The sequence below is a fragment of the Physeter macrocephalus genome, chromosome 5 (assembly GCF_002837175.3).
Source record: "Physeter macrocephalus isolate SW-GA chromosome 5, ASM283717v5, whole genome shotgun sequence".
Classification (NCBI taxonomy): Eukaryota; Metazoa; Chordata; class Mammalia; order Artiodactyla; family Physeteridae; genus Physeter; species Physeter macrocephalus.
The window spans coordinates 69,550,442-69,566,966 of NC_041218.1; the positions used below are offsets into that span (position 1 = coordinate 69,550,442).

General features: G+C 35.1%; 1 protein-coding gene across 6 annotated transcripts in view; it reads right to left on the reverse strand.

The window, feature by feature from the left end:
* Window positions 1-16,525, reverse strand: part of DGKB (diacylglycerol kinase beta) — a 654,153-nt gene that overhangs the window by 472,028 nt on the left and 165,600 nt on the right. For all 6 annotated transcript variants that reach the window (XM_024129270.1, XM_024129254.1, XM_024129247.1 and 3 more), the window contains one exon: window positions 13,393-13,491. In XM_024129270.1, coding sequence (XP_023985038.1) covers window positions 13,393-13,491 — 99 coding nt within the window. The remainder of the gene's footprint in view (window positions 1-13,392; window positions 13,492-16,525) is intronic.

Genomic DNA, 16,525 nt, shown 5'->3' on the forward strand with positions numbered 1-16,525 from the left:
CAAACCGCAAAAAAAAAAAAAAAAAAAAAAAAAAAAAAGAATAGCCAATTTTATACATCCTTGCCAACACTGAGTATTATCATTTCAAAAATATTTGCCAAAATGGAAGGAAAAAGTTTATTTCACTTTTCAGTTTGATACTCTTGAATATTTATAAGCTTTAAGCTTTAAAACTATTTTTTAGTTATTTGCATTAATATTACAAAACAGGGCTTTTTTGTTATAATGCTTATGTTTATCTTGATTTGTAAATTTGGGTCTTTACCATTTTCTAAAGGAATTTTTGATTGGCCAAGGCTGTCAACCTTTTATTTCTCTTTTTAGGAAAAAAGATAAAAAGGCCTTCTAAAGGCAAAAATTAAATCTTCAATCCATGTTTGATTTATTTTGGAATAGGTATAAAGCAGAATTTATCTTAATTTAGTTTCCCAGATGGTTGTACAGTAATCTCAACACCCCTAATCTCCACTAGCCCCTACCAGATTTGATATGTGACCTTCATCATATACCATACCATTACACAGAGTTCAATATGTTTTAGACTTTCTACCAGTTCTTTGTATCTCCTAGAGCCACTATTACATCATTTTGATCACTGTAGCTTTAGTAAACATATTCTTAAGATTTGTGAGAACAGGTCTTTTCTTACTACTCTTCTTTCTCAGAATTTACGTTTGTGCACATTTATTCTTCCAGGCAAACTTTGGAATAATTTTGTCAAGCAAAAAATATTACAAGGAAATTGAATTAAGTAGATGAGTGAATGTGAAGAAATGTAGGTCCTTTTTTAGTTCAACTTGATTTTCTTCAGTATACTTAGACTTAAGAGAACACTTTTGATTTTTTGTTTAGGGGTAGCAAGGTCTCTTTCCACCTTGTTGTCATTCTCCTTTGCACTGTAGGAGATTTTCTTAACCTTCTCTTCCAAATACTGATTCAGTTGTTCTCAATGCTGATTTTTCCCTATGCAGATACTGATACACTTTACTTTCTGATAAGGCTTTACTTTTTTCTCTACATTTTTAACCTTCTAGATATCCCTTTCAAATCAGTATACTGTGAAAGAGATGTTTTCTTTAGTATTCTTGGTCATGTAAATTTATTAACATTTTCATCTGCTTGCTGCAATGAATCTTCATGTATGACACCCTTCAACTTTTAACTGCTATGCATGTTTCTTTGTTTTCTTGTTGCAGAATTACTACTATTTTATTTTGGCAATAGGTACTTATTTACACTAAAATGCACTTTGGCCATAAGCCATCAGTCTGCATGACAGTTGTTATAAAAAAGCAAAACCAAAGGAAACATATACTATACCAATTATAGCAATATTATTGAAGTGTAGTCCCATAGCAATACAATTTCACATTGAAGAACTTAATCTAGGGTCTTAGTAACAACAGTAACAAGAAAAAAGTGTTCCTCTAACTGAATGGTTTGTTTTTAAGTTGTGAGTCTTCACAACTTAAAACAGTTGTCAAGCCAATATTTCCCCCCTTTTCCAAAGGCTACTAAGAAACTCAGGGACAAATTTGCAAACCACCTCTGTCAACTTTTTAGGATACTGTGATATGAATGTCTAAGTCTAACTTAATTTTGGCACAAACTTATTATGTTTTATATTGCTGCTTATTGTATATTCACATAAGCTGCCTTGAAAATTGTTGGTAATAAGTTGTAGAATAACAATTCACTAATAGATAATCTTGCATCCTCACTTTTGAATCAGACACATACATGATATTCTTTATTTTGTTTGAGTCTATTTCATAGATTCTAAATTTTGAATTTTTTTTTTTTTTGCGGTACGCGGGCCTCTCACTGCCGTGGCCTCTCCCGTTGCAGAGCACAGGCTCTGGACGCGCAAGTTCAGCGGCCATGGCTCACGGGCCCAGCCGCTTCCATGGCATGCGGGATCCTCCTGGACCGGGGCACGAACCCGTGTCCCCTGCATCGGCAGGAGGACTCCCAACCACTGCGCCACCAGGGAAGCCCAAAATTTTGAATATTTTTAATCCTTCTTTAGATAATGTTTATTTTTGTCTACATGTTTTAGATCTCTATCAGATTTTCACTTAGCTGAGATTCCAGTTTATGTCATATTAGCCTTTTGTTTTTGACCTTCTGTAAATCATGACAAAACCAAGAAAGTACATGTTTCTTTCCTTAAAAAATTATTATAACTTGCTCTGGATACAGCAACATTTTAAGCATAAATTATCATAGAAACTTGTAGGAATATTTTTTTAGCCCTATTAAAAAATAAACGAAAAGTTCTATTTAGAGTCCTAAAAATAGAATTCTACCATATTCATTAGGTAAAAAGTATCATTAACCATGATATATGAACTGTTTCTTTTATATTAGACCCTGCTTATGGGTATACATATTCTATATAATATAGCCTAGGTTAGCATAAAGATGGGTTATAAACCAATAAAACCAATCTAATTAAGACAATGTAACAGACAAATGGTTCATCTCACAATGCAGATGATGGAATCATCACTTAATGATGCTGGGGCGTTTTCAGGTTTCTTTTACTATGTGCCTATAAAGTATATGTACATGGAAGACTATGCCCAACCAAAATGGATCTACACATATTTTATAAACATTATTGCTCTCTAGTGCTGAATATATCCTTCATTGGATTTTGAAGCAGAAATTCATAGGCAAAAAAATAGAAGAGCATTCAGAATTTAATTCTACATACTTAAAAAAATAAATAAAAAGCAGGTATCCTTTATGTATAATACCATGAAATTGAGTCTGAGTTAGAGTTTCAAAATATGGGGAAAAAATGAGATTCCTTCTTGCCTATCATTACTCTGATGACAATTATGAATTGATCTATAATGAATATTAATTAAATGAATATTAAGTAATGACATTGATGAAACATTATTGAGCACTGACAATGTGCTTTATCCCACTCTTTAGACAAAAAAGAAAATTGCATAGGCACAAACCCATGGTACCTTACATAAAGAATTTTCAAGAAAATAGATGACTTCAGTTACTCTGGTTAAGGTTAAAGAGGTAAATGGAAAAGAAGGGTGAAGCAGCTGAAATGGATGTTAAATAAAACCTGAAGCTCAGTGCAGCAAGTCACAACCTTAGCCAACTGTTCACACCTCTCCACCAGACTCTCCTCACTTCTGGGAGCTCTCTAACTAGTTCAGGAAATAAGGTTACTGAGAATTCAATATCCAACTTGCAGAATTACAGAGAATTCGAATATCTCCCTCCCTCTTTTAATTAGCTGATGTTTGGTATTGAAGTTGTCATTATTAACTGTTGCTGGTTAGGGATAAGTGAAAGATAAGACAGGAAGAGGCCATAATCCTTGGACCGTGAGAAAGAAATGCATGCTAAACTTCCACTCCCTAACAGGCCCCTGACATCACTGAGGAGTAAACACATGCTCAAAGGAAAGATTTAACATACTCTATGCTATTTAAGACTTACCATATCTACAATGCATAATTTAGTAGAATTCTTATAATAGTGGAAGAGCAAGCAAGATCGGAAGAAGAGGAAAAGTTAATGTAGACATATGGTTCTCTGAGGGTGTTATACCTAGAGATACATAGATTGCTGCTTCAGCAACACCATCACTTGGCCAAGTTTACAGAGTTACAGTAAAGAAGAGAGAGAGGTAGAACTGGAACCATTTGAATCGGGTCTAAAGACTATGTTTAAAATTTATATTTTCTCAATAGTTTTGTTTTCCTTTCTCTGAGCTAACAAGTTTTATCATTTATCTTGCTGGCATTCTTAAAGGTTAATTTAAGGTAATATAGGGTATTACAATAAGAGAAAGTATTCCAGGAAGAACACACCACAATTGGTCTAAAAGAAGCACAATGCTGAATATATTCTTTGTTTTATATCACTTGCTGCCAATGAACACTATATTTACTGTATATTCTGATAATATTATGTCTGTTTAAAAGTAAGATAAAATAATCCCACCAAATTAGTTTTTTAAATGTTTAAATAGTTAATAGTTTATTGTAAAACTAACTTTTGGCTTTAGGATTCACTTCAAGCACTGTGTTCCTGATTCGAAGATGTGTTTCTAGTACAGAAAGAACTAAACAACTGTGAAATCTGACTCATTTGAACAACCAAGTAAGTACATTTTGGGAAAAAATGATACTTTCCAGTATAGATTAGACAGTAACTTGAGGAAGCCACTCTTCATAAAGATGTTCACTAAGGTGTTATTTATGAGATCAAAATAAGGAACTGCAAACATGCTAAATATAAATACTGTTTCAACTGAATTATAATATCTTCAACTAATGAGATATTATGCAGCCATTAATAGTGATGTTACATAGTATATAGAAATACATAAGCACTTAATGATATTAGTTTAAATGTAAAAATAGGGCGTCACATGATATGTCAAGTTTAATTACAAAAATGCCAAAATATACATTTAAAAATCAAGAGGTAAACTTTAATAGTGGTTCTATTTATACATTAATAATGGTTCCTATATAACTGTTTTAGAGATTTTTAAATGTTTTCCATTTCAATTTATATTGTAAATATAAATTTTATTTAATAAATTTTATTTAATAAATGCATAGTTCTCTTTTAATAAAGGGTTAAAATTCACTTTCTGGTTCAACATAATGCTTACAATAGTAGTAATATTAGATGATATCGACTGAGAACTTACTATATTTAGGCATAGTTCTAAGAAATTTCATGAATTAATTCACTTAATTCCATTTTCCAAATGGAATGCATAGGAACGAAATGTTAATAACTTGCTTCATGTCATAAAACTAGTGAAAAAGCCAGGACTCAAAAACAGACAGTATGCTGCTAGCATTAATTGGGTTGAACCAATTCACTCTCACACTTGCAAAGTATGAACAATCTGATTGCTTTGTGTCCTTTCCAAACTTAGGATTTTTAATTATCTTAATCATCCTGATGGGTGTGTAGTGTTATCTCTTGAGATTTAAATATGCGCTTTCCTGACGAGTAAAGATGGTGAGCATATATTCATATGTTTATAGGTGATTTGTGTATATATATTTTATTCAAATGTTTCTTTAGATCTTTTGCCCTTTTGGATTAGATTGTTTGTTGCTTATCATTGGTTTATGTAAATTATCTTTATATTCTGGACACAAATCATTTGTCACCAGGCTGTAACCACTTGAAATAACTTGCCTACAAATCCGAGTTCATGTTAGAAACTTAAGTTTCTGGTCTTCTATCCTTTCTGGCTATCACCATCCCATGCTTACTTCTGCTTTCTTTCTCTTCAACTGATCTTCCATACTTCATTTCTAAAACGTTTCATTGGGGTCTCTGGAAACTTTGCTCAAAATAAACAAATTATCCTCTTTCTTTCTAAGTCACTGCCCTATAACAATTCCGAGGTTGCTCATTCTCTCAAACATTACCTGTTCTATTTTTTTGATTGTTTTGTGTTTGCTTGTGCTTGTTTTGTTTTTATGGACTAGCTTGGCTTTGCATTAAAATCATCATTTTTCCAGCCCCAAAGCAGAAACTCTTATCATTTGAGACTCATGGAATCTAATAGTTCTCCCCTCTACTTTTATTCATTACTGTGATACAGCAACCTTTCCACCAAGACCCTGTAATTACCCCAGGTGGTTTTATGGACAAGATAAAACAGACCATGCCCAGAGTTCCTTGACCTCCTAACTCCTAGTGAACCTCCTCTCTGCACACCAGCTGAGCCACCCAGATCCACGGCTGCATAATGGACTTTACCATCCTCTGGAACTAATCTATTCTGAAATCACATCAAACCCTAATATTCTGCTCTCTGCTACAATCTTCTCTCCTGTTTCCCTCATTTTCTTCCTCTGTTGGTGTTTTCTGATTATTTGCCTCACAACCCAGTAATTATATTCTCATATCTCCTCTGCTCCCTGCTTTAAATTTATTGTAATTCACACTGCTAGCCAAATTATCTTTCTAAAACACAAATCTGATCATGTAGTCTCTTATTTATACTGGATAAAGCCCAAATCCTTGACAAGAAAGGTCAGGCTTTTCACCATCTCAGACCTTGTCTTGCCTGTCTCTCCACACCTCACCTTTACTCATAAGACTTAATAAACATTTTGCCGTTTCAAGATCTCAGTCTGTACTCTCTTATTTCTGAGACTATTCATATAAAGTTGACTTTGTATTTGCTGGCCAAGTCCTTGTTTTATTCAAGATTCAGCTCAGGCATCATATCTTCAAGAAAGTTTTCATTTACTCTTTGAATTACACTCAGGATAGATGAAGATTCTCTTCACTAAAGCCTCAGTAAGTTAATATTTACCTCACCATAATATGTGACCTCCCTGCCTGTCTTGCCCAACAGACTCGAAATTACAGTAAATAAAAGAACTGTTCTTATCTGAATTTTTAGCTCCAGTGACTTTAATAAAAGCCAATGGAAGGAAGGAAGAAAGAAAGAAAGAAGGAAAGAGAAGAAGAAAACAGAAGGAAACTGGCACTGCAGATATTGTAAATAAAAATAATGTACATTGATTATCAGTTAATGATCTTACAAATTCTTTAAAGGCATAGTCATAACAGTTATATGAAGAGTGGATACTTAAATGTAAAAAACCCAAGTTTAAAGTAATCAACATTACATGATCCCTGTATTTTATCAACTTTACTAATATATGTTGATGTAGAAAATTATTAATAATTAACCCCTTACTTACAGACTAGAACCTTGTCTTTCAATTATAATGTAAAATAATTATTTTATAAAAAGAAAACTAAATCACAGAGCTAAATATAATAGAAATGATTTTAATGATGATCTGCTTTTGCTGTTCAAATATAAAAATTAAAAAGCTACTTCTTCATGAGACATCTCAAGTATTCATTTGTTGACAGTAGCAGAATTAATTGAACCTAACCGAAATTGAAGAATCAGTATAAAAACACGTGTAATCACAGAGACCCAGTTAGCCTGATAATTAAAAAAATACATAACATTTATAATGAATGTAAGACTACACCATAGCTCTAGAGAAGTTGATCATATATACAGCTTCCACTATAAAATTATTCTGAGAATCAGAGGGACTCTGTCTGGCTTATTCCATTGATTTCTGGAAACTAAAAAAGTTATGTACTAACAAAAATAGTTTTAAAGTACTAAATGAGGCTAAATTTTACTAAATTTTTCTTCTAGTGAAGAAACATTTACGAAAAGGACAACAATAGAATTATAGATCAGCACACAGAAATAAACACACATCCCATCATCATATTCAAATGTCAGTATAAATTGAACTCTACTCTTCTTAAGGATAGAAGATAAAACATGATAGTAATAAGGCTCATAGGGTTCGAAAGATAACAAACCATGATAAACAGAGCAGAGAGGGACTTCTGTTAGGTAATGAAGGAGTCTCCAAAAACATACCTTTTTTGTTACAATGAGGGAATTTCATATAATTTTTTTTAAAGCCTTTCAGTGCAGGTTGATGACATAATGGTGAGTCCAAATTTAATTAAAGCAAATCTGTGAGGGACTAACACAACATGGACCAAGTCTGTCTTGAGTTAGCGATAAAACTTGGAACATAAAGAAGTGGGCAAACTGCATGCTCATCAGGTCATGTTTCATGTGAAATTGTTACAATTTTTTGCATTGACATTTGATTGGGATTGGACAGCAGAGATTTCTGAGTGTGATCCAAAACAAGAATCAGGAATGCTTTTTTTTTTTTTTTTTGCGGTACACAGGCCTCTCACTGTTGTGGCCTCTCCCATTGAGGAGCACAGGCTCCGGACGCGCAGGCTCAGCGGCCTTGGCTCACGGGCTGAGCCGCTCTGCGGCATGTGGGATCTTCCCAGACCGGGGCACGAACCTGTGTTCCCTGCATCGGCAGGTGGACTCTCAACCACTGCGCCACCAGGGAAGCCCAGGAATGCATTTTTGATGGAGTCCATCAAAGGCAGAACATCTGTTTTGACAATCAATTGGTAAAGGTTAATGGCCTTTTCTGGAAATTAAGATGTTGATCAAGAGTCCTGACTGATTGCATTAGATTCACTTTCCACTTGTTTGGAGGTGGGATGAGCTATGCAATACCTTTGTAAACAGTTCAGAATTATCTTCAATATGGCAGTAAACAGACTGTGGTTCCAATCATTTTTTGCTGGAAAATTCTCAAAGAAAGCATTATAAGTACCTAAACATGGTCACAAAGAATCTTGATAGATTTTAAGCAATGAAGCTTTTAGTGATAGTATTCTCAAAATATACTAGAAGCCAACTGCAACTCCAGAAATCCGTGATTATATCTGATGTATAGAATCACTGATTACATTTCTATTTTAATTTCAGAGTATTTGGTTTTAATCCATTTTTATGGCCATAAGCACCATCAAGACAAATTATTTGTGGAATCCTATTTAATTATTTGTGGAATCCGTTTTAGTGCATGCTTATGAAAGCATGTCATCAGTGCAAAGAAGATGCTGACCTTGCTAATCTTCATAACAGGTGAGCACGTACGTATTGAATCATTAAAGTTAATAAGTGTTGAGGAGGGACTGAGGGCTGAAAAGAGAGGTACAGAAATTTTAAACAATAAATAAATTAAAATAATACCTGAAGAGATATTCTAAAATATAAGAAGTCTGCTGCTATGGACCTTGACCTTGAAGTGTGTCATTAAAAGCCTTCAACCAGCAAAAAGGGATCTGTAATAAGTTTATATTGCTCATTGAATAACCAATTCCTGACCACAGAGTCAAAAGCAAGGGATAAAAAACTTCAATAAAATCTTATGTCTTAAGTTCTTCATTTCATATTTTCGAGAATGAGCTAGAAATGATATTGATGACCACTTTGCAATAACTGAGTTTGAAACTCACCTGCTCTTCTTAGAGAACATGATCATGAAAAACTCATATTATTTGTGAGGACTAATGATTTTCTTTCAAGGAAATTTTAAAAATTTACAGCAGGTGGGCTTCCCTGGTGATGCAGTGGTTGAGAGTCCGCCTGCCGATGCAGGGGGCACGGGTTCGTGCCCTGGTCCGGGAGGATCCCACATGCCGCGGAGCGGCTGGGCCCGTGAGCCATGGCTGCTGAGCCTGTGCATCCGGAGCCTGTGCTCTGCAATCGGAGAGGCCATAACAGTGAGAGGCCCGCGTTACATTAAAAAAAAAAAAAAAAAAAAAAAAAAATTTACAGCAGGTGATACAGTGTGAAATCATTCCTGGTAAGTTAATGAGAGTTCACAAGTTGAAAAGCCTCTGAGCCCATCAGTTGTAGCATATTAAGCAATTTTGTGTGCAGAACTTTATTAATTTGTTTAAAGTTTTAGTATTTAAACAGTTAATGAGTTTAAGAGTCAATGTACTTATTCCATGATTGGAAAGTAAACTTTAATTTCTACTTAGCAAGGCAGCAAGGTAAATGATTTAGGCTAATTTATTGACATGTACAAAACCACAAGGACTTCAAAGAGCAGGTTTACTTAGAGAATTACAAGTAGTTCAAATTCTTGATTCTAGTGTGTAAGGTGGTGTTTGAGGGATTAGACGGGTTGATCCAGTTAAAGAGCCTTGTTTACCATGCTAGAGAGTTTGGCATTGATTTAAAATACTTTAAATATTTAAGAAGGAAAATATTTTATTGTATTTTTGAAAGTGGATCCAGGGAGTAGTATCGAGAATGCAAAGAAAAGAGGAAATTCAGAGATTGTGCTATTAGTACTAGGAGAATTCTGAAGAACAATTTTTGGGTGACATATGAGACAGTTACAGTTGGGCTGAAGAAAAGAGAAAGAACATCAGAATAGGATGTCTAATGATTAATTTGATATTTAAGATGAGGCACCAATTATAATTCTTAGGTTTCTGGCTTGGGAAAGTTGGGGAATGAAGGTTCTAGATAAGGCAAATAGGAGAAGGCCTATATTGGGATTTGGAGAAAGGGTAGAAATGATGAACTCAGGGTATAAGCTCTGGAATGATCGTTCTTGGGTTCTGGTCCTGAATTGTCACTTCATAGCCATGTGACATAGGAAATAACTTAATCTGTTTCTCAGTTTCCTCATAGGTAAAATAGAGATAGTTACAATATTTACCTTATGGTGCCGCTGTGATTATTAAATTAATTCATACAAATCATTACCAATAACTGCAAACCCTTCATATTCTCAACTGTTTGTTACCTCACTCATTCTTGTAACTTGACACCAATAACCTTGATTCCAACAATCTTTGATTCCATTGTAATCCACAATGTATTTTCCTAACACCCCTTACTGTACTTCACTCTTCATGTCCTTACTTTATTGTTTCCCAGCTTAAATTAAATGGCCAATCCCTACAATTACTCCCTCGCGCCTACTCTCAACTCCTTTGCTTCTCTCTCATTTCATCATATTGGGCAAAACACAGTCTCATTAAGGCTGGCCCATGCCTATTCTACTCCTGGGCCTAGAACGTAACTGGAGAAATATGACTGAACATGACCAGAGAAATATACCCATCCAAGCTTACTGATCTTGTTCTAAATCCACAGTTATTAACAGGAAGAGACTTTTCATTATTCCCTGGCAATCATATGGTATTTCTTGATCCACGTAGCTCCCACTCGCCCAGGTGACTCGTGTGTAACTTATTCCTGATCCTCAAAACTCTCATACCGTCTTTGCTCTTAGCAATGATCCACCTTCCTACTTTTCTAAGAAAATCTAAGTGTCATATCTTTTTTCCATTGTTACCCCCTGAACACACCAGTTAGATTGATTGTTCTTTTAAACGTGTAAGTCAGATCACTCTCTCTTTTGGTCAAAAGCCTCTAATGGCTTCCAACTTCTTTCACAAGAAAAGCTAAAGACCTTAGAATAGCCTAAATTGTCCTACACATATGAAAATCTTAAGACATATTTCACCTTCTCTACTAGTATTCCCCCTGCAGAATGAGACCCAGTCACTAATTTCTTTGATGTACTTCAGCTATGTCAGGCTTCTCCTGCCTCTGAGTCTTTTCTTGTCCTTCTTTGGTGACTCCTCTGTCTACAAAGTTTTGTCCCCAGAGAGCCACATCGATGACTCCCTCACATTCCTCAACTCTTTACTCAATTATTTCTTTGGTGAACTCTTAACTACTTCTTTTATAATTGTAGTTCCAGCATTTCTTCTCTTCTTTTCCTATTTTAATTTTGCCCTTTAAGCTTTACAAACCACCAGTAATTTAATTTAACCAGGTACTAAATACTGTCCTTTTGCTTTGTTTATTGCCTACTTCACTCCACTGGAAATGAAGACTCTATGAAGGCAAAGATTTGATTTGGGTTTTTACTGTTTTTCCTTCTACTGTTAATACTACTGGGTACATATTAGACGTTCAATAAATACTTTTTAAATGGATTAATATATCAGGCATAGTAGCTGGTATAGTATATGTGCTCAGTAAATAAGTTACTGTGATTACTTATAATAATGATAATATATCAGGCATGTAAACAACATGGAGCCTCCAGGTGGCAGCACTTGAGATTCAGAATAGGAGGAGGGACTTAATATAAATTAATAAGGTAATGAAATAAATAAATAAACAAGATCTCGCTGGGAAAAATGTTAAGAGCAGAAAGCTGTGGCATGTGAGGGCAGGGAATACGGATGAGCCAACATGGGGCAAGTTGAAATCTTGAAAGCTAGGAAAGATATTAAAAGGAAGTATCCAGAGAAGCAGAAGAAGAATGAGGAGACGATGGTATAATGGGTGTCAAGGTAAGGTAGACATTCATGAAAGAAGAGGTGGTTAGCAGTGCCTAATACTTCAGAGTATACAGTACCAAGGAAATGATAACGTAGCAAATGTCGAGATACAAATCATGATAAATACCGTAGAAAGATTTAATGAGTGAAAATAAATCTTCAGAAACAAAAGTATCTACAAAAGCAATGAAAGAGTTTGCAAGATTGTTACAGACAAGACTATTCATTTAACCCATGTTCTTTACCTTTGATTCTCTCAAAGAAAGAAAGGAGGGAATAATAAAAGAATGTATCTCGTGTTTGAACTTACAAGACCAGAGGTTGATATAAGTAGGCCAAAGAAGTAGTCTCATTGAATTGAAGAGGGCTTTATACCCAGATAGCTGGATAATAGAATGACATAATAGATTTCTTCTTATAGTTAAAATCTGAGCTCAAGGATGCATCTAAACCAGTAAAATTACTACACTTCTTAAAGAGAATGCAAATATATAAAAATTGCATAAGTTCTTTCTCTTTAAGAAAACACTACAAAAGAACATAATACCAAAATTCATCTCAAATGTATTTTAATATGGCTCTCATTATTTTTAATTAATCTTATTTACTACAGGATGTATAATAAATCTTACATGAAGAAAGGAAATTTAGAATTAGTTACTGCTCTCCTCAGCCCCATGGAGGTATTTACTTCTGCTTTATATTTGCAGTTTGAGAAGAGAGTTTTAATTTTTTTAAATAAAGGAATTTAAATACAACTAGCATTTTACAGATAATTACAAAATGAATCATAAGTGGGTGCAAATTGAGTAATTTGATTAATTTCTAAGTTGACCTTTAGAAAAGTATTTGTCTAACATTTCTTACTTGTTGTATTTTTATTATATCAAACTGAAGTTCCAGCTAGTTAACTTCCATGTTGTTTTAAAAAAATAAGAACTGTGTTATAGATATGATAGTTTGTTTTGTAAAATAACTGTTTCACTTTAGAAACAATTTGGATTTTGAAATGTAATATGAATATTGTCTTTGAAGAGCTGCTTCTCCTTCTATCAAGATTTGTTCTTTTCAGGATTATCTCACTTACACATTTTTCCCTTGTATATTTATTAAATCAAGGAATTATTTTGCAGGTAAATTTATTGTTCACTAATAAAAGATAAAACACACCTAATGGCAGTGTGTAACTCTCTTCAAGGTGTGTGTCCTCATTCTAAGTAGCCTCTGACTTAGGTGAAAGACCTCCCGACTGCAGATACATAATGTGCATCTCCAGCAAAATTGTCCATAAGAATAACTTCATTATTCTGGGAAGCCAGATCTATAAAACATGTAAAATGTGGAAGTGTTCTGCCCATACAGTTTCTGGTAACTACAGCATGACTAAGTGATAAAACCTGAGTCAGCTTCAGTTACAGCATACCTTACTAAGACGTTTATTGTGCCATGAAGGAAAAATGAAATATAGTGGGCAAAGGGGTATTTTCTGAAGCCATGAGGTATTTTAGGTCTATTGAGTTCTGCCTTGATCAATGGAAAAATGATCTCTGGAAGCATTGAATGGTAGAGTGTACCAGTTAGTCACAGACACCCCAAGTTATAGCAGAATGATGAGAAGGAAAAACTCACCAGTACCACTGGACAAATTGTTGTAGGTGGTAAAATATGGTCCTTCAAAGGTCCGCAGTCACATTCAGGTTTCAGATGAGAAGCACATTTATTATGCAGCTAGGAAAGGAGAAAGAGGACGCTATCAAATTTTGCATGGCAACAGCAAACATGAAGCAGATTATATTTCGCCCGAGATACAGCAAATATATTTAAAGAATTACAAGAAAAAACCAACAGGATCATAAAGGGATTCATATTATGTTTGCCCTTATATATATTCTACCTTAAATAAACTGTTTAGCAACTTCCGTGACCCAGCCTATATATTTTCCAATTCTCAGAAATGTTTATATTAGAGATGTGCTTTAGGTTTTCTACCAAAAAGCCTGATTTCTTTGACAAACACACATTATTGTCCATTACAGTCCTTCCTTGTCTTATCTGTTAGCATAATCTTGAATCTACTATGCACTGTGGATGCTTGTTTTTTTTTTTTTTTTTTTTTGACCCTCCTGTTTTCTCAAAGTCATTCCAAAGTGCACAGCTCAGTATGGGGCATAATTGATCCCATCATTAGTTTTAACTTTCTAATTCAATATGTAAATGTAACCAGAGATTCATCTCAGTAGGAGCAGGATATAAATATAAGAAGACGATTATGATTATAAAAATTTACCTTTATATTTATCAGCTCTACATTAAGTATGTGTATAATCATGTAACATGTTATTTCCTTTTCTACATGTAAGAATCTAAGCTGATATTTTTATCAACCTTGTCACAAGTTTAAATTAAAGTGTTATAACACAGTATATTAAATAGTGATTTAAAAAAATTGAGATGATAATTCTTATTGGAACCATAAAGAATTGCTAAAGTAGTAGCTGTTTAAAGGCATCTAGGTGTATATCTGCCCCCTACTCCCTATCAGTTTAATATGAAATATCCATACTTTAGAAAAATGATACATATTAATAAAATAACGTCTTGCTCAAAACCAAAAAGGAGCTGCTTCATTTCTCAGTTTTGAACCAAAAGCCACCCCGTTTACGTCATGATTACATTAATTTCCGCAACAAACCTACCTTCGTAACAGTTAATTAACAACCAACCATAGGAGTCTAATGGGGTTGATCTACTGTTAGCAATAATATAGCTCACCACTATTGAAGGGGTATTTCTGTTGTACTTGAATCTAAAACATCTGTCACGTCCTGCCTTGGAGTTAAGGCTACTTGCACAGTAATTAACTCACACTAGGCCACATTACATGAAATAAAAGTATCTTTACACATTCATCAATAATTAGCAGTTCTGCTTCTCCGTGGCATGTAAACTTTTTAAAAAGTGGTTTAATCTTATCAGGCATTGCTGATCTTTGTCAAGAGGCAGGAGGTATTGAAGATAAAGAAGCAGTTGAAGTCACATGCAAAATAGGAATAAATTAACTGACACTCACTTGGCAAATGCAAATGCATAGTCTCCTCCAAAGAAAATCAGTGACTGGTTTAAATATATTAATTTTTTGGACTTAATTTTCTTAGAATAAATCATGGCCCTGAAATTTTGGATTTAAACAAATAGATTACCAAGTGTTGTAGGTTAAATTGGTCTTTCCTCAATAGATTTCCTAAATCTTAGTACTTGTGAACATGAACTCATTTGGAAATATCTTTGTAGATGTATTCAAGTTCAGTTGAAGTTATACTGAATTAGTTTGGGTCCTAATCCAATGACTGGTGTCCTTATAAGAAGAGAGAAATCTGGACATAAGGAGACAGATATGAAGGGAAGAAAGACATGTGACAACGGAGGCAGATATTTGGTGATGGAGCCACAGGCCAAGGGACACCAAGGATCGCGGGCCACTAACAGAATCAGGAAGAGGCGAGGGAGGATTCTTCCTTACAGCCTTCAGAGGGAGCCTGACCCTGCTGACATCTTTATCTCAGGTTTCTAGCCTCCAGAACTATGAGAGAATAAATTTCTTTTCTTATTTTGTGGTATTTTGTTATGGCAGCCCTAGGAAACGAATATACCAATCATTATGAAAATTGAACCCAGGGGCTTCCCTGGTGGCGCAGTGGTTGCGCGTCCACCTGCCGATGCAGGGGAACCGGGTTCGCGCCCCGGTCTGGGAGGATCCCACATGCCGCGGAGCGGCTGGGCCCGTGAGCCATGGCCGCTGAGCCTGCGCGTCCGGAGCCTGTGCTCCGCAACGGGAGAGGCCACAACAGAGGGAGGCCCGCATACCACAAAAAAAAAAAAAAAAAAAAAAAAAAAAAAAAAGAAAATTGAACCCAAACCAAAGACAGGCTGTGTGTCTGAAGACTCTTTTGTAATGTGGTGTCACAGAGAAAAAGCCTCTGCTTTTTGATCCTGTACCACCTATTTAAAACTGACAATGCAAGGCTCTACGAAGCCTCTACAAATAGAGAGATGTAAGAAAAAAATTCTGTCTGTACACATTGAGAAAGTACTGATTTTCACTCTTGACTGCAGTTAGTGAAGCTTTACATACAACTCTGAAGGACAGAGATGCAGGGCACTGACCACAGGTACATAAGCTGAGGGCCTCAGCCTCCTCCATGCCTCCAAACCATGTGTTTCTAACAATCTGCAACTGATATGATAAGGGAGGACTAACCTCTCTATACAGTTATTTGAGGGTTACCAGATGCAAGAAAAGATAACAAAGATAACATGAATTTAATGACAGCTTTTTGGCATTTAGACTAGTTTCCTAGCGGGGGGGGAACAAAAAAGGAACTGAGGACTCAGGTAGAATCACACAGTTGATAAGCCAAACAGAATGTGTGTGTAAAGGGTAACTCTTCGTATTGAAGTTTGAGGGTTTCAGAGAATAGGTACCGGCAAATGGTCCTATGAAATACTGCTCTTTGCAGAGCTAAATAAAACCAGCATGGCATTGTCCAGTTTGATTGTCACGTGGTCCATATTCCTGAGTTTTGTCTAGGCAGCTGCAAGGCAGAGTCTTGCAAGAACATAGGCATATAGCAGGGTCTACAAGGAGGTCGGTAACCATACCATCATCAATGAAACAGGGAGACGCAGTGCAAGAAAATTCTCCTCCCCAAGAAGTCTGTATTAACTAATAATGTGCAAGGTACCTTATACTTTTATGAAGACT